The 17,252-nt window shown below is 43.2% G+C and overlaps 1 protein-coding gene across 3 annotated transcripts in view; it reads left to right on the plus strand.

Moving 5' to 3' along the window:
• The window catches only part of EIPR1 (EARP complex and GARP complex interacting protein 1), a 208,845-nt gene that overhangs the window by 99,207 nt on the left and 92,386 nt on the right, over positions 1-17,252 (plus strand). For 2 of the 3 annotated variants that reach the window (XM_032791087.2, XM_075063693.1), the window contains one exon: positions 10,314-10,470. The exons of the other annotated variant lie outside the window; for it this stretch is intronic. In XM_032791087.2, coding sequence (XP_032646978.1) covers positions 10,314-10,470 — 157 coding nt within the window. The remainder of the gene's footprint in view (positions 1-10,313; positions 10,471-17,252) is intronic. 3 annotated transcript variants of the gene reach the window in all.

The following is a 17,252-nucleotide window of genomic DNA, read 5'->3' on the forward strand; positions in this document are numbered from 1 at the left end:
CCCTCACTTTGAAAAATCCGGTTTCCTGATTGGTCCTCTGGTCAGGTGTTTGGTTCCCTTTGTTAACCCTTAACAGGTAAAAGAAACATTAACCCTTAGCTATCTGTTTATGACAAGGTCAAACTAGGTCAGTGATTTTTTTCAACCTTTTTTCATTTGCGGACCCCTAAAAAATTTAAAATGGAGATGCAGACCCTTTGGAAATCTTAGATATAGTCTGCGCTCCCTGGTTGAAAATCACTGGATTGCAACAGTTCCTTTTGGCTTTAAACTCTATGAATCTATAATAGGTCCCATGTCACTTTTCATAAAGAGGAAGTCTTTCCCAGTGGCCTGATCAAATATATACATCTGGAATCAGTTCTGTGTTTCTTCGTTGACATTTTTCGTTTGCTTCCAGCTCCTAGATGTTAGTGTAGCATTGTAGAGGCATGTACAGAGACTACTGCATTCCAGCTTATGTTTGGTTAAGTGGGTTGATTACTAACTTAGTTCTCAACCAGGGGTATGTGTACTTCTGGAGTACACAGAGGTCTTCTGGGGGTACATCAGCTCATCTAGATATTTACCTAATTTTACAACAGGCTACATAAAAAGCACTAGTGAAGCCAGTACAAACTAAAATTTCATACAGACAACTACTTGTTTATACTGCTCTATATACTGTACACTGAAATATAAGTACAATATTTATATTCCAATTGATTTATTTTATAGTTATATGGTTAAAAATGAGAAAGTAAGCACACTTTCAGTAAGAGTGTGCTGTGACACTTTTTTGTGTTTTTATAGTTTTTACAGATTTTAAGTGTGAGGTGAAACTTGGGGTAGATAAGACAAATCAGACTACTGAAAGGGGTACAGTAGTCTGGAAAGGTTGAGAGCCGCTGGATTGCTGTACTGTAAAGCAGGAGCAGCAGCGGACTAGTAGCTAAGATTACACATAACTTTCTCCGTTAACTCTTATCGTTACTTATAACTTTCTGAAGTATTCACCTTTTAGACTCAATTTTTTCTTTTAGCCTTGACCTCTTCTCAAAGGGGAATACTTTGAGTTGGAACAAATATTATTCAACTGTTTTGGAGTCCAAGAGGGAGCATGTTTGGGGTGAGAAAATAGGATGCGTCACATGTTTACAACACATTCTTGTAACTTCTTTTTGAGCAGCTGTAGTGGTGGAAAATTGAAATAGCATGGAAATAGCCCTCATTGAGAAGGGCTTTTGAGTACTCCACTGCAAATTGGTATTGATTTAACTGAATTGTGACCCACTGAAAATTGCATTCTGTGCATGCCAGTACATTTTGCACTGAGTTTTCTCACTCTGTAAAGTGTGCAGCTAAACGAGGCCACGCTGTATGTGTGCGCTTAAGTAAAATAGATCTGCAGAGAAAAATGTATACAAGGTGTACAGTGAGTGAGACAAGGGCTCAGTCTTGTAAGATGAGCAGGGAATGTGGCAAAGGTTCAGTAGAAGTCCTTGCCTCATTTACTGAGGTTTTGGTAAGGTAAGATTTCAGACCTCTTTAAGGTTTACTGAGGGACTCTATTCTACAGACTTCTTAAGGTGAGTAGGAGAGTAGTTTCTTTTGAGTGTACCTCATAAGGTTCATGAAGATAGATGTTCCAATGGTGGCTAGTCAAAGAGAATGTCAGCAGGTTATGGTAGTGTAAAAACAAACTGTAGAAGTCACTATAGCCGTATATTTACACATGGGCTGCCATCAATGGAGATGAAAAGTCCTTTAATGTAGATATGCTATGTGGCTGATGATTAAGTGACTTTAAAGAAAGAACCTTAAAGGTCCAATGCAATAGCCTTTTATGTTTGCATTTTTTATCTAAATATCAGTAATAACTCCTATATTCATTTAAATCTCCACTTTTTGTTTTGTACTTTTCTAAAAATAAACAAAAATATTGAAAATTACATAGTTTTAGAAAGAAAAGATTTTCAGGTTTAAGTCAAGTATATTAGAAATCATTATTTAACTGTGTAACATGATGAGTACTGCATGAGTATAAAGTTATAGAAAAAATGTTTGATATTGTATCTGAAAAATAGAATGTGAGAAGGTGGTAAAAAGCTATTTGCGTGTCCAACTGGGGAGAGTTAAGGTTGTAGCAGAGATCTCCAAAGGGAATGCCATAGGTTGGCATCTTGCATAATGAGATATACCAGGGGTCGGCAACCTATGGCACACGAGCCAATTTTGCTTGGCACGCAGCTGCCAGCTGGGATCCCGGCTGCTGGCCCTGCTCAGCCCGCTGCCGGCTGAGTGAATGGAACCCCAGGTCGGCAGGAGGCTGAGCGTGGCCGGTGGCCAGGACCCCAGACCGGCAGCAGGCCCATCCCCCAGCTCCCACCTCACCACGCTCGGGTTCTGTGGCTCCCGGGAGTGTGAGCCACCGGGGCACAGAGCCCTGAGCCTGCTGCAGAAGGGGTGGTGGCAGTGGCTCACACTCTCACAGGAGCCGCAGAGCTGAGCACAGCAATGGGGAGCCAGGAGGTGTATGGGGACCGCCGCCTGCATGCATCCACTGCAGGAGCACCCTCCGGGGGGGACACTGCGCCACAGCCCGGGCAGGCATGCCCCCTGGCTCACCGCGCTTGGGTTCTGCAGCTCCCGGAATTGTGAGCCGCTGCCCCTCCCACAGCTCCCCACCTCCCACTGCCTCAAAACTCTCCAGGGGAGGGGCTATGCACACAGCAGCCTGGCAGCATGTTTTGCCTCCATGTGGAGCCAGTGTCTGACCGGCATGGCCATGGTTAGGGGAGTCCTGGGGGGCAGTCAGGGAGCAGAGGGAGGATTGGATGGGTCGGGAGTTCTGGGAACCCTGTCAGGGGGCGGGGAGTGGTTGGATAGGGTGTGGGAGTCCCGGGGGGTCTGTCTGGGGGTGGAGGTATGAATAAGGGTTGGGGCAGTCAGAGGATGGGTAGAGGGTAGGGTCCGGGGGGGGCAGTTAGGGTGGGGGGGTCTAAGGAGTGGGCAGTCAGGGGACAAGGAGCAGGAAGGCTTAGGTAGGGGGTGGGGTTCTGGGAGGCAGTTAGGGGCAGGGGACCCAGGAGGGGGCAGTCAGGGTACAAGGAGCAGGGAGGAGGGTTGGGGGTTCTGATGGCAGTCAGAGTGGGAAGTGGGAGGGAGTGATGGGGGTGGGGCTAGGGCAGGGCTCGCCCCTCTTTTTTGACTGTTGAAATATGGTAACCCTAGGCGAGGAGGGAGCTGGGGGGCGTGCATGGGGGCTGAAGCCCGCATACATCCACTGCAGCCTGTAGGAGCTCCCGGGGGCAGGAGGGGCTGGGGGGGAGCGGCTGCTCCCTGCTAGCAGCACCACTGCCTTTGCAGGGCTGCTGCCCCCCTGCATCACGCCGGCTTCTCCATGGCTGGGGCTCACTGCTGCTGCAAGCAGGACGTGCTGGCTCTCCGGTGCCTCCAGAAGGTGGCTTCTCCCTGCCGAGCTGCTGCAGTTGCCCAAGCCTGGCAAAGCCAGTGGTGGACTTGGGGCGGGGGCCACCAGAGTTGGGTGCGGAGGGCTTGCAGGGGAGGGTGGTCTGTGCACCGTCCAGGGGAGTTCAGGGGGCGGGGAGGGGGGAATGTGGTCTGGAGAGCAGCCCCTGGGCACGGCTGGCCCCTGGGGTGTATAAAGGCTCGTTGGGATTTGCCCCTCAATGAATCAATGTGCAAGGAGGGGGCGCAAGTGGAAGTTTCACTTAGGGCGCAAAATATCCTTGCACTGGCCCTGCCCCAGGGGGTGCGTGCACCTCAGGTTAAGAACCACTGCACTAAACTGATAAGATCTGCATTTTAATTTAATTTTAAATGAAGCTTCTTAAACATTTTGAAAAACTTTTTACTTTACATACAATAATAGTTTATAGACTTATAGAGAGAGACCTTCTAAAAACGTTAAAATGAATTACTGGCTCACGAAACCTTAAATTAGAGTGAATAAATGAAAACTTGTCATACCACGTCTGAAAGGTTGCTGACCCCTGAAATATACATTTCTATTTGTATGTAGGTGCAGGTTCACATCTTTTCTAAGGGAACAGGACAAATTCAAGGGCTGAAGTGATACTGTTCAATAGTAGTAAGAATGGAAAATTTAAAATTATTAAAGTAATGAGAGACTTCCTAAGTAATGTGGGCATGAAACGTATGGATGTACGGCCCCTTCTGCAAGTACTGTACAGTTAGTGATCCCCTTGTTGTATATCCATTGAGAAGGTAGCCATGCGAGTCTTGTTCATATGTGGGTTGAGCTATTCTATACTGAGTCTCCTGTAGATCTGTAGCTGCTGATTATTTGATTTGAGGAGTTATGATCCACAATAGAACTTTACTCCATCTGTAATAATGGGTTGACACTTTACAATCTATTCCAGGCCTTCCTGGATCTTTCACCAGAGAGAAAACTATCTGTTTTTAAATACCTTATATAAAAGGGAAATTTAACCTGGGTTTAGACTAGGCATACATAAAATAACTTCAATGTGAGGCCATGAGAATTCCATTTTGGTTTCACACCTCTGGGAATGAATTGTTAGCTGTGTATAAGTACATTAAAATGAGTGTAAGGAAGGATGAAAAGTGCTCTGAATTAAGTTCTTCTACACCAGTGATTTCAGCGAAGCATCTAATTTCAGCATACCTTCAAAATTTAAAAATAGAACTAGTAAGGCTTGCAAGGAACATACAGTTCTTGAGAATAGACCATAGCTTGACACTGGGCCGTCAGTTTCCGTGAGCATTTCCAATTCCATCTATGAATAAAGTCTTTTAAGATCAGAGAGGCTGCCGTGTTAGTCTAGATCTGTAAAAGCAACAGAGTCCTGTGGCACCTTATAGACTAACAGACGTATTGGAGCATGAGCTTTCGTGGGTGAATACCCACTTCGTTGGATGCATCCAACGAAGTGGATATTCACCCACGAAAGCTCTTGCTCCAATACGTCTGTTAGTCTATAAGGTGCCACAGGACTCTTTGCGTCTTTGAAGATGATATGCTTGGGGATTTTGTGCATCTACTATGCAAGCTAGTGGTATAGTCCCAAGAAAACTCCCCCTCTTTGATGCATACTGTATTTCATCCCCTAGCCACTTCCAAATGAAGTGAAGCTGGTGTGCAATGTTATACCTTTTTACACATGAAAATCTGAGCCACCTTTCTGCTTTAGACCTTTTAGCATCTGTTAGGTACATACAAAAGGATTTGCCTTACAAAGTGAAGAGTTGCCATCCTTTAAATTCAGATTCTTCCATCTCCTTAGCATTGGGGAGACCATTTTTAGTAAATATTAAATTTTAGGAAATATTGTCATTACAGTGAAGTTGATGCTTTTTTCCATTATAGCGCGGAGAAGAGGGAGTAATCTCACAATAGGTCATTTTTAATCTTGATAAATGATGGATAGAAGTTTCTCATTTCAGTTTCTGTAAATTTGAACCAGAGATGGTTAAATAGCTGAATTAGTTCCTCCTTTAGGTACATCTACACAGCTGGTGGCAGTGAGCCTCCTAGCCCTAATCCACAGATTTGGGTTTGCTGGACTCGGGCTCCAGAGCCCGAGATTCAGCCTGAGCCCTAATTTCAAAGCACTGTCTCCACAGCCATGTTTAGAGTGCTAGCTCGAGCCTCACTAGCCCAAGTCTGACAGCATGGGCTGTGAGGGACGCTGCAACAGGTTGTGTAGATGTACCTATAGTGAACAGGGACAAATAACTTCTCAGCTAGAGGGACCCCTTTTAAGTGTTTGATAGTTTTAATGCTAACACTGAATGATAAAGATATGCACTAATGTAGAAAGCTTAGAACAGTTTAAGATGAAAATCAAATAGCTAAAAAATTGCTGCTTCAAGTAAGTACTACAGCATAACAGCTGTTAATACAGTAAATCTATCCTGGTCAAATTACATTTCAAAAAGATAAGCCTCTCTTGCACTTTGAGAGAACAAATTGCAGCTGATATACATCATATCAAAGTAAATAAACAGCCTCTCAGAAGGGACGCTGTATACTGAGCTCCAAGGAATGGCATAGCTAAGTCTGCAAGATGTGGTAGTATGATATACCTTTATGCTTTCACCACCCAGTGGAGTCTCCTGTGCATACAATAGTGAGGCACATTTCCAGCTTGGTCTTGACAGCATTTATAGTTACTATAGTTAGATAGTATCTTTGCCCAGTTACTGCACACACTTGAAACTTAAGTGGGTTTTCTTTATTGGTGGCTGCAGGTAAAATTACTTAGGTGCTTTTGATAACTTTGCCCTGCTTCAAATTCTTCCCCCAGTCTTTAGGTGCCTTTCTTTGCTATTAAAAATTATTTTTGTTTACTCTTCAAAGCATCTGTGTGATTCTGGCTTTTGCATTGTCTTGATGAAATCCAAAACTCATGAGACTAGCTTAAGTGGGGCTCCAACTGACAAGTTATACTAGCTTCCTTAGACTCAACATTGCAGAAATACTCAGAGATTAAAATTAAAATCCCAGATACCTTTTGCAGAGCTTAAAATCCTGTCTTTGCTGAGATGAATCGAACAAAATCATATATTAAAATCTTATGCTTTAGGGCGTAAACTGAGCGTCTGCAGGGTTCTTGAAGGAATTTTTCCCTTTGCACAATTGGCCAGACGTATTCTCGGTTTTTTTTTGGTATTGTTTTTGTTTTGGTTTGTTTTTTTGCTATCTTCTAAAGCATCAAGGTTTGGCTGCAGCTGGAAATATGGCACCAAATGGGAGTGCACTGAAGTGTTAAGGAGAATTCTCTTTCTTAGATGCTTGACTGATGAGTCTTGCTTACATGTTCAGAGTATGGGTTAACTTCAGAGGGTTCAAATTCAGATCACAATCTCTCCTGGACTCCTCTGTTCCACAGCCAGCATTTCTACTTTGGGTTTCATGGAACAGGAAATTATCAGAGTGCAGTTGTTCTCCACCATGTTTTTCAGTAAATAATAGATGGTGTGAAGCTGCATATGTGCACTGTCTCAGTTGACCAGCTCATTTAGGGTCGACTCTTTTCTGGTTATAGCCACTGCAGTCTGGAGATGATTGAAGGAAAATGTCTGTTTTTAGACTATAAGCTCTTCAGGTGGAAACAAGGCTTTCTGTGTATGTTTAGTGCCTAGCACACTTGGATGCTACTGTAACGCCGACAGACCCTGGTCATCAGCGGGTGTGATCAAACCTGGGACCTCTGGAGCTTAGTGCATGAGCTAAAAGCCAACTGGCTGTTAACTGTAGGCTCTCTAGGTGGTCTTCGTGCTACTAGATGGGATAGAACACCACACCCAGAAGGTGTGTGGGTTACACTACTGTAATCTAAATAATAACAGTGGATCATCTAGTAGACCCAGACAAAGAAATGAAGTGATGTTAAAGAGGGTTTAAATTTTTTAAAGCAAAAAGTGGTAATGTGCTGGTCTGCCTCATCCTTTGATGTGGGGTAGGGCAGGAGGAGTTTGTCATGATCTTTACCTTTTAGACAAACTTAGTCATAGGTAGTTTGCCACAAAAACAAACCACCACCACTTCTACCAAAGACTATACCAAACTCGCCACTCTCCCAAATTCCTCCCAAAAGAATCTAGCTGAAAATCACTTGCCATTTTCTCCCCACAGGTGCTATGGATCTTCACCCTAGTTAAGTCTCTGGAAAGTCTATGTGCCATGGTCTCTTCTGAGCTTCTTACACCTTTCATGGTTCTCTGTGCATCTCAGTGGTAGTGAGACAGCCTCCAGGTGCTTGCTTTTTTTTAAAAAAAAATATGCTTTCTCATAGCTGTTACTGAGTACACAAACATAGCATTCTCAAGAAATGATGTCTTCACAGAACTTATTGTACATTTAGCTTAAGTGAGTAGTTTTTTATTTTTATTTGTATAGCGGAGCTGCTTAGCGTGTTAGGTGCACTGCTTTACCATTTGGTAAAAAAAATAGCAATATTGAGTTGCTTTTTCTTTTTTGTTCAGTACCTCTATTGAATTGAAGTGGGGAATTTTGTATACTATTAGGTGAGTTTTAAATATTGATCAATCACTCAGCATGCACTACAATTAGAACAGGTCTCTTTGCACAGCAACAGATGAAAGGGGATTGTCCAACACTGTCGTGATTCCAAATCGCCTCTTCGACCAAATTCATGTACAAATTGTAGACTCTGTTCTTGTCACAACCCGAGTGTATACATTTGCCAGATAACAAGTTCTGAAGTCTGCATAGTAAATTAAGCCTCCCCTTTAGCCATCCTCCTTTGAAGTGATTATCATCATCTTCCATAGGTCTTTCCTAATTTCATCCAATTTTTATGTAGTTACTTTTCATGTATCTCACAGATAACTAAGATTTCTTATTTATTATTAATTATTTTGGATTAAATGCTTACCCTCTTCTGTCCCTGGGGAAGTAGTTTGTATGCCGTATTTATATATTTGCTTGAAACTGCTTTGTAATGTGAACTTGTTTGGTTTCTGTATCCATGTTGCTGACATCTTAGTCCAAGATACTGTTTTGTAGTACAGTTGTTCCTGTTTCCTTTCCCTTAATTCTCAAAGTCAGCAGAATCACCTCAGTTCATAGCTCCAGACTAAAATCAGTCATATGTACTCAGAAAGAAGTCCCTAGTCTCTCAGTTCCTAATACAAAGCAACTCTTCAAAGGAAATGTTTTTTTAAAAAGTAACCATTACTTACCTATTGGATTTTCACATAGACCATTTTAATAGGGATACAGTCTTCCCCAAACTGCCCCCCAACCCAATCCCCTACTATTAGTGGTCTCCTCACTATTGCCATCAATAGTAGGATTTTTGTGTGCAGCAGTATCTTGTACTGACCTGCTGTTCCAGGGGTGGGCAAACTACAACCCACGAGCCGGATCTGGCCCACCAGCCGTTTTCATCCATCCCTCAAGCTCCCGCTGGGAAGCGGGATCTGGGACTTACCCCACTCAGGTGCCCCAGCTGGGGAGCAGGATCTGGGGCCGCTCCCAGAAACAGCAGTATGGCCCCACTCTGGCTCCTGCTCTGCACACTGTCCCCACCCCAAGTGCCACCCCCGCAGCTGCCATTGGTCGGAAACTGTGGCCAAAGGTTGCTGCAGAGGCAGCACCTGCAGACGGGGCAGCGTGCAGAGCCGCGTCGCAGCGGTTCCAGGAGCCGCTTGAGTTAAGTGCAGCCCGGAGCCTGCATCCCTGGCCTGCTCTGGAGCACCAACCCCCTGCCCCAATCCTGATCCCCTTCCCGCCCTCCGAACCCCTCCGCCCCAGCCTGCAGCCCGCTCCTGCACCCTGAACTCCTAATTTCTGGCCCCACCCTGGAGCCGACAACCCCAACCAGAGCACTCACCCCCTTCCACACCCCAACCCCAATTTTGTGAGCGTTTATGGCCCGCCATACAATTTCTATTCCCAGATGTGGCCCCCGGGCCAAAAGGTTTGCCCATCCCTCTGCTATTCCCTTGTTGACCTTGAACCAGATTCTTTGTTGCATAGCAATTTGCACCAGTGCAGAGTGGTTGCGAATTATTGCCATTCTGATCTAGTAATGCTTACACCCACTTTGCACTAATGCAAATTGCTACACATGGTGCAAGGTAATGAAGATGGGCTACACAACATTCTTTTCCCTATAGTGCTGATAGACTGCTTTCAGAGCTACGCCTATATTTTGCTACATCATCATTTTTGTAAAAGGCAAATTTAAGCATAAAGGGGTTTAAAGAGCTGTTGCTGCTTTTTTAAAAAAAATAAAAATAAATCCTGTATTTGTCTTTTTTGGAAACTGTGTTTTTATAGCTGGAATTAAAGGAAGGAATTTGAATGCGAATATGTTTAGAGGAGAAGTCTTTTTGCTGAACAGTCTTTCACAGCAAAGGATGTGACTTAGTGCCATACATGCAAACTGGGGATAACCCAGCAAATCCACATGAAGAAATTTTAAAATTGTGGCTAAATTATTACTGTTAAGGTGCAAACTATACGCTTGAGAAGGGGTCATTTTCATTTCTAACATTAATTGAAAGGAACATATGGGGAATGGGGCTTGGAAAATTTATTTTCATCAAAACTGAATTTTGACTTTAAAACATGGAAAAGTGGGTTAAATGTATGCTAATTATGAGTTCTGCGGTAAACTGATTGCTGACTTGAGGTCTGCACCTTTATCTGTGTTGTATGTTCTTTGAATTCAGCTTAATATGATATTTTAAACAGCAGATGTGCATTGCTTAAAGATTTGCATAGATGTTGATGTATGTATACAGTATGTCTCCTGTACAATGATCTGTTGACGTTATCCTCTGTTGCTTAGCTTCAGACAGTAAAGTCATGACATGTGCGGCTGTTTGGAGGATGCCGAAGGAATTGGAATCAGGCAGTCATGAATCCCCTGATGATTCATCAAGCAACACTCAAACCCTAGAGCTACTCTGTCACCTTGACAACACAGCCCATGGCAATATGGCCTGGTAGGATTTTGCATATTTTATATTCCCAGAAAAAGCCTAAAGCCCTGTGCTGTTAGTTTTGTGCAGATTTATATTGTAGAAACTGGATTACAAACTTTAAAACTATTCTGTCTTAAAAAATGGTACAAATTGATTTTTTGGTCCCAAATGTTTCATAGATTAAAAACATGTATTATAGTCCTTGCAAAAAACACATCCTGTAAAAAGCCTGTGTACTGTTTTGTTGTGCCTTCCCCCCTTTCATACAAAACCTTTGTTGCACACAAACAGGTGCTCTACTTAACATTTTAGGCTTTGTCGAGAATATAATTTTGATATTGCATTTTTATCTTTGTTTTTCTGGCTGCATTTTGCTCTATTTGGTATAAATATAAGTAATTTATTGTTTATTGGGGGAAGATTTGATTATGTTACATAGTTTGTCTTTATTCTTTTCTGTCAACTAAAAATATATAATGAGGTCTAGAATATTGCAGTGTGTTATCATAGAGGTCCTTTTCATTATTTGATTGAGAGAGTGAAATTTGCTAACTGTATATTCATGAGCACCTAGGTGTGAGTATCTGTATACACCTCTACCGCAATATAATGCAGATCTTGGGAGACAAAAAATCTCACCGCATTATAGGTGAGACCACGTTATATTGAACTTGCTCTGCCCCCTCCCCCCGTTCGTTGCTCCCTGACTGCCCCCTCCAGAGACTCCTGTCCCTAATCACCTCCAGGACCCCACCCCCTACCCAACCTCCCTGCTCTCTGTCCCTTGACTGCTCTGACCCCTCTCCACAGCCCCCGCCCCCTGACAGGCACTTAAGGAGCAGTGGTGGGAAGCAAAGCAACGTGGCCTCAGCCTGCTCCACTCCGTCACCTTCCAGCCGTGGCACTTCACTTCCCACCGCCGGTGAGTGCAGGGAGGTTAGGAAAAGGATACCCCCCGTACTCACCGGTGATGGGAAGCAGAGCGCTGCAGCTGGGAGCTGGCAGAGTAGAGCAGGCCAGGGCCAGGCTGCTCCGCATCCCACTGCTGGTGAGAGTGGGGAGGTTGGGGAAAGGATGTCCTCCGCACTCACCAGCGGCGGGAAGTGGAGTGATGCGGCCCAGCCCGCTCCGCTTTCCTTTCCCCAGCCAGAGCCATGTCACTGGGGGGGGGTGGAGTTGGGGAAAGGTCCCGCACTCACCTGTGGCGGGAAGCAGAGCACTGGGAGCTGATGGAGTGGAGCGGTCTGGGGCCGGGCTGCCCCGCTTCTGCCGGTGAGTGCGGGGGGATCCCTTGCCTCAAGCCCCTCCCCCGAGTGACTCAGCTGGGACCGGGGCGAGGGATGTAGAGTGGGCTGCTCCTAGCCCCCCGCTAATCTCCTGGGCCACTCTGGGATTGCGGGGCCCCCAAAATTCTCCCCCCACAGCTCCTGCCTCCTAGACACTGAGGGGGAGCCCCTGACCACCCCGAGACCCTCTGTCCCTTATCCAACCCCTCAGCCCCAGCCTGGCCCAGCACCCTTAACACACTGCTCAGAGCAGTGTGTCAGAGCTTTACCACATTGTTTGCAAACCTGTGTTATATCAGGTCGTGTTATATTGGGGTAGAGGTGTAACATGTTTCTGTGCAAGGCAACAGAATTTTGACTCTCAACCCATAGGTCATAACAGCATGGTTTGGCATCTGCTATGACTTCTGGGCCATTTTCCACTCCTACACCAGCAAGCAGAGTACTAATTGCAGGAGAACTCTCTGCAATGGCTAATATTGTTTGTGTGTGCGTATCGGACAGAGCATTGAACGAAGGACCATAATCTCAGAGTGTACAGGCCCCTTGCACTACTACCACCAAGAAACTTTGAAGATACCACCCAAAAAAGCGTGAATGAGGAGGGAGAGGATGAGACATGGGAATTGAGAGATGTTGTATCATATTTACATACATTGAACTGGACAGTTCAACATAACACACTTATGCTGTGTCAGTTGTTGTTCTGTGACTTTCTTGTGGGAGTCTACTGAAACTGCATCAAAGGAAACAGCACTTTGATTCAACCCTATTTCCTCAAATTCTCCCCTTCCTTCTAGACTTTTCTCTAAGACGGGTTTAAAAAGCTCCTGTGCTGCACAGAAGTGAAAGGTAAAGCTGGAGAATTGCCATCAGCAGATCTCACCTACTGTTGGCTTCCTCCACTCAGTTACAGGACCCAGAGTGGGTTAGTCTCAGCTCTACCCCCTTCCCAAACCCTACTAACTCTCTGAAGCTCTACTGCTGCTGTCTTGGGGAGTGTGTTAACCTTTTGTTTGCAGTCCTTTATCTAGCTTTCAAGCCATGTAACAGGCCTTATATCTAAGACAAATATAATTTAAACTTCAAGTTAACATTTTGTGAGGCCTTATAAAAATTGCTTGACTAATTATTTTATATATCTATCAATTTTGCATGATTTGTTGTTTATAAACACAACCTATTATTTTTGGTTTTTTTATTTTTCTTCAGGCCATATTGTGGAGGCCTCTCATTGGAAACCCAGTGAAACTACTTGAGTGATTAGGTGCTCGCTAGGGTTTGCTCACTAGGGTGTGCATTGGTTCCAGAGTTTTGTCCTTAATCTGTGTGTCTACACAGTTATTTTTGAAAGGAAGTGCCTGGGTAGTAAACCTGCAAAGTTTGGATTCAGACTTTCAGAGTTGGTGTGGATACTGTTTGAAGCACTGAGGGTGGGCAGGCGTAGGCCTACCCAAAACAAAAGACCTTCCCCCTCAATTAACATTGAGGAACCACGGACCCAGGCATCAAGAGGACAACAAATTAAAAAAGTGACAGGAGTGACATCAGAGGGTAATAATGAGGGATCATTGGGGGATGGGGACGCACCAAGCAGAGAATGCCAGACAGTTCCCACTACTCCTCAAAGGAATCTAAGGAGATAGTGGATGCTCTTCAGAGGAACTCTACCCAGAGATTTGAGCAGATAAGGGACGAGAATTAGGCCACACAGTCACAGAGCACCCCCGCGCCGTTCAGCTTCCTTCTCCTACTGTGATGGATGGCTGACTTGGCCAGCACTAGGAGGAGGTTGATTATGAGGTCTCTTGACTTTGTGGGCTCAGGGATGGGGTGTACTAGGATAAGGAAGTGTGGAAGACAGTGCAGCCAGAATCTCCATAAGAGGTTCTAGAGAAGCTAGAAGAAAGTCTGCAATCTGACACACTTTACATAGAAGTATGCCAAGGTCTCCCTCTGGCCACAGAAAGGACAGATGTCAGGGGAGTTCTTGAACCATGCCAGGTACACGTCTGTGCTCATGATTCCATGAAGGTGCCACCAGCTAGTATCCTAGAAGGGTTGTAGGACCAGAGTGAAGTATAGCCAAGCCCTCCTTAGGTGGCAGCAGGTCCTGCCATTTGGCGTCGGGGTGGGACATCAGGGCAAAGATATGGATGGTATGAAGCATGAGTGCATACCAATTGTTTCCTGAGTGTGTTTCAGAGGCATATTGGCTGGGTATTGTTCAGCCAACTGAGGTTGTGGGAGAAGGGCCTGAAGGCAAGGTCTGGAGGGCCAGCTGGTGTGAGTGCCATCGGGGTTTGGGTGTGGCTTTGGTAATTTGTGTAGGTGCTTTAAGTTCAGAATCGCTTATAATTAGTTTAGTAAGGATTAAAACTAATAAATAGTACTGTATTTAAAGACCTCCTTCCTTGTAAGAGACTACCCAAAGGTATCCTAAATAATTTTACAATGTTAAATTACCTTTATTAATTGAACACCTCTCTAGTTTGACCAGAGACCAACCCGAATTGGGCCAAGATAGAGTAGCATCCTGTCCTGAGATCTCCACTGAAACACTTTGGCCTTCAGTGCCTACACAAGTATACGCAAAGATCTGGTGTATAGGGGACTCTGCACTTTGCATCATTCAAAATATTACTTTTAAGATTTTATTCTGAAATACAAGGCACTAGTATGCAGTAAAGCTGTGGGTTTATTATTTTCATCCACATGTAGGTTAACTGCCAAGCAGAGAGCAATATGTTGACAAGTGTCTACTTAGATGTTTAAAAATCTAAATATTGAATTAAACATCCACGTTTTTTTGTTTAATTCAGTATTTGTATTTTAGGTACAGTATTTTGTAAAACTAAGTGACTTGCCCAAAATCACCCCAAATAGTCGTGGAAGAACTGGGATTAGAATTTACCTTTAACAACAAAAACATTCTTCCTTCATTTGAAGAAAAACAAAATATTTAAAAATTATCATGAAAATGCACAGGAAACTTTGTAGTCAGATGGGTTGCTTACATTAAGGAGGCTGATTCTTTGGCTACATAAACGTCATGTTAGTCATTCAGATTGCTGGCTGTGACTACCTGGTCAATGTTTCATTCAAAAACACAACCTCCTACTGTTTTAACTAAAGGGCTTATATGCTTTGTAGTCCAGCTATCAGAGGCAATGTGATTACACCCTCTCTGAGCAGTCTGGCACTCCATCCAAGTTACTTTATGGGGGTGGGGGGGAGCAGGAAAAGGGAGTCGTTAACTGAATCATGACAGCTCTTGAAATTGCACACTTGAGGTGATAGCAGATTTTAAATTTTTTTTTTTAAGTCAAGTTTTGAAATGAATGGTTGGAATGAAGATTAGAAAGAAGATTGCAATTATCAAATCTTTATCTGCATTTTATAAGGAAAAGAAAAGGAAAGAGAAAAATTTAAATTTTAAAATGTGCTTGTAGCATTACTCTTCTATTACCAAACTCCCATGTTTTTCACACGGTCCTTTTCTTGCCTATGCTGTCTCCTTTCGCTGTTCCCACTGTATCCTGCATCGCAGCTTCTTTTCTCTACAGCTAGTTTTCCTATGTTCATTTCCTATTGCCATATAGTTAGAATTTTGCCTCTGATAGTATTTCTGTTTCTAATACAGTGTGTACTAGAAATACTTGGGAGTGCAAAGGGAGAAGGGAATTATTTTCACTGCCAGGATGGTACTATTAATTTTATTTGACTTACCATTCTTTCTTTTAATGACTTTGTTTTAACAAGAAGTGACAAGGACACTGGCACACAGATTTTCAGAAGTGAAATGTGGTAAAGAAGATGTAAAGAAATGCTGAATTCGTTTTTGGGACAAACACATACATACACACATCATATAATACACACACACTGTAGTGTGTATTTTCTTCTGAGCCAAGATCAAAAAAGAATGCCTAATGTGTGATGACAGAAATTCTAAGTTTTCCTTATCTGTTTCTGTGCTTCATGTGTCCTCTGCTCAAAGACTTTTGGAATGTTTTTCTAGTCATATCCTAACAAAACTAACCATGACATCTGTGGACAAAGACATTTGGAGCTCTTCTTGCCATGCATATTGTCAGTATTTGAATACCACCAACTGCTATTCATCTGCAGTTTACACAAATCTGTACTGCTGCTAAGCTTCAATGTATCTTGGAGTTAGCAAAATTCTTTCTCTGGATATAGCAGACTTTTGAATTAGCAGGGAAATGGATATGAACCCTACTTCAGAAAAAAAATTTAAGCATATGTTTAAATATAAACTTGTGTAGTCCTGTAAAGTACTTTGCTAGCTTGAGGCACAAACAACCTAGGTCTTTTTCACCTGTAACTTCTACAGTTTTATAAGAAGTTTCCCCTTTTCTAGTTGTGCTTCTTATGTATCAAGCACGTAAGAAGAAGTCTGACAACTTAGTCTGTTGTGCTTATAGAAATTCGAATATAGTTACTGTTATGCATACCAAAAGTTAGTAATAGAGGGAGGACTTCTACTCTAAAGAAATAAAGCAGTCTGCTCAGAAACTGAGACATTTTCATCTCATGAAATTGCTGATAAAATTATGCTTGCCACCTCTTGACTTTGAAAGCTGAGTTCACTTTTAAAGAGTTTTCTCAACTTCTCTTTTGAGCCTGTGAATTGTTTCGCAGATTTCAGTGAGATAACTTGCAAGATTAAGGGTTTGCAAGAAGAGGTCCTGTATTTAATTGTTGTTTGTTTATGTAGTGATATTGTTTGTGGCATTTTAGAGAAATAGATGATAATATCCTGAGAAATTTACAATTGGAGTTAAGATATTGCATGTCAAGAGAAGTTGGACAACCTGCTGTGGGAGCAGGAGACCTGAAGGGAAAGGGGAGACAAACAACAATAGGACTCTGTGATTACTTTGGTTAGTAATATATGCATTGTGAGGATTTCCTAAAACTTGTTTCTGCTTAGCTGGCATTGAGATGAGACTAGATAGGTCTTCAGGAAAGGGAGGACAACTGGATTGGAAAGGGAATTATAGATGTAGGGGTGAGTCCACCTGGAAAAGTGCATGAAGAAATGAGGATGAGGGAAGTAAGGGAAAGATAGTTAAATGTGCCAGTTAGGTACATGAAGTAGCAAGGGAGAAGTGGAAGCTGAGCTGTGCAAGACCTTAAAGGTGAGTACTGAAAAGTTTGAATTTGATCCAAGAGGCAGAAGACAGCTACGGAAAACATTTGAAAAACAATGATGTTGTCAGAATGGCATTTAAAGCCATCTTTGACTGGAGATGGATAAGGGGAGGAGTTACTTCTTTGATTAGTTCCCAGGCAATTAACTCAAATGTTGGAACTATAAGTATTAGCAGATATAAAAGTAACTAGAGGGAAGTAGCAGTTTAAAAAATGCCAGCTGTTTTTGAATCTCTTGAATATTTAGTGGGAAAAACTTTTAAAATTAGTATGTTCTGGATTTATGAAAGGTGGGGCAGGGAATAGAGAAAAAGCAACTGTAAATAAATGCTTTTCATG

This window comes from Chelonoidis abingdonii, chromosome 3 (assembly GCF_003597395.2).
Source record: "Chelonoidis abingdonii isolate Lonesome George chromosome 3, CheloAbing_2.0, whole genome shotgun sequence".
NCBI lineage: Eukaryota > Metazoa > Chordata > Testudines > Testudinidae > Chelonoidis > Chelonoidis abingdonii.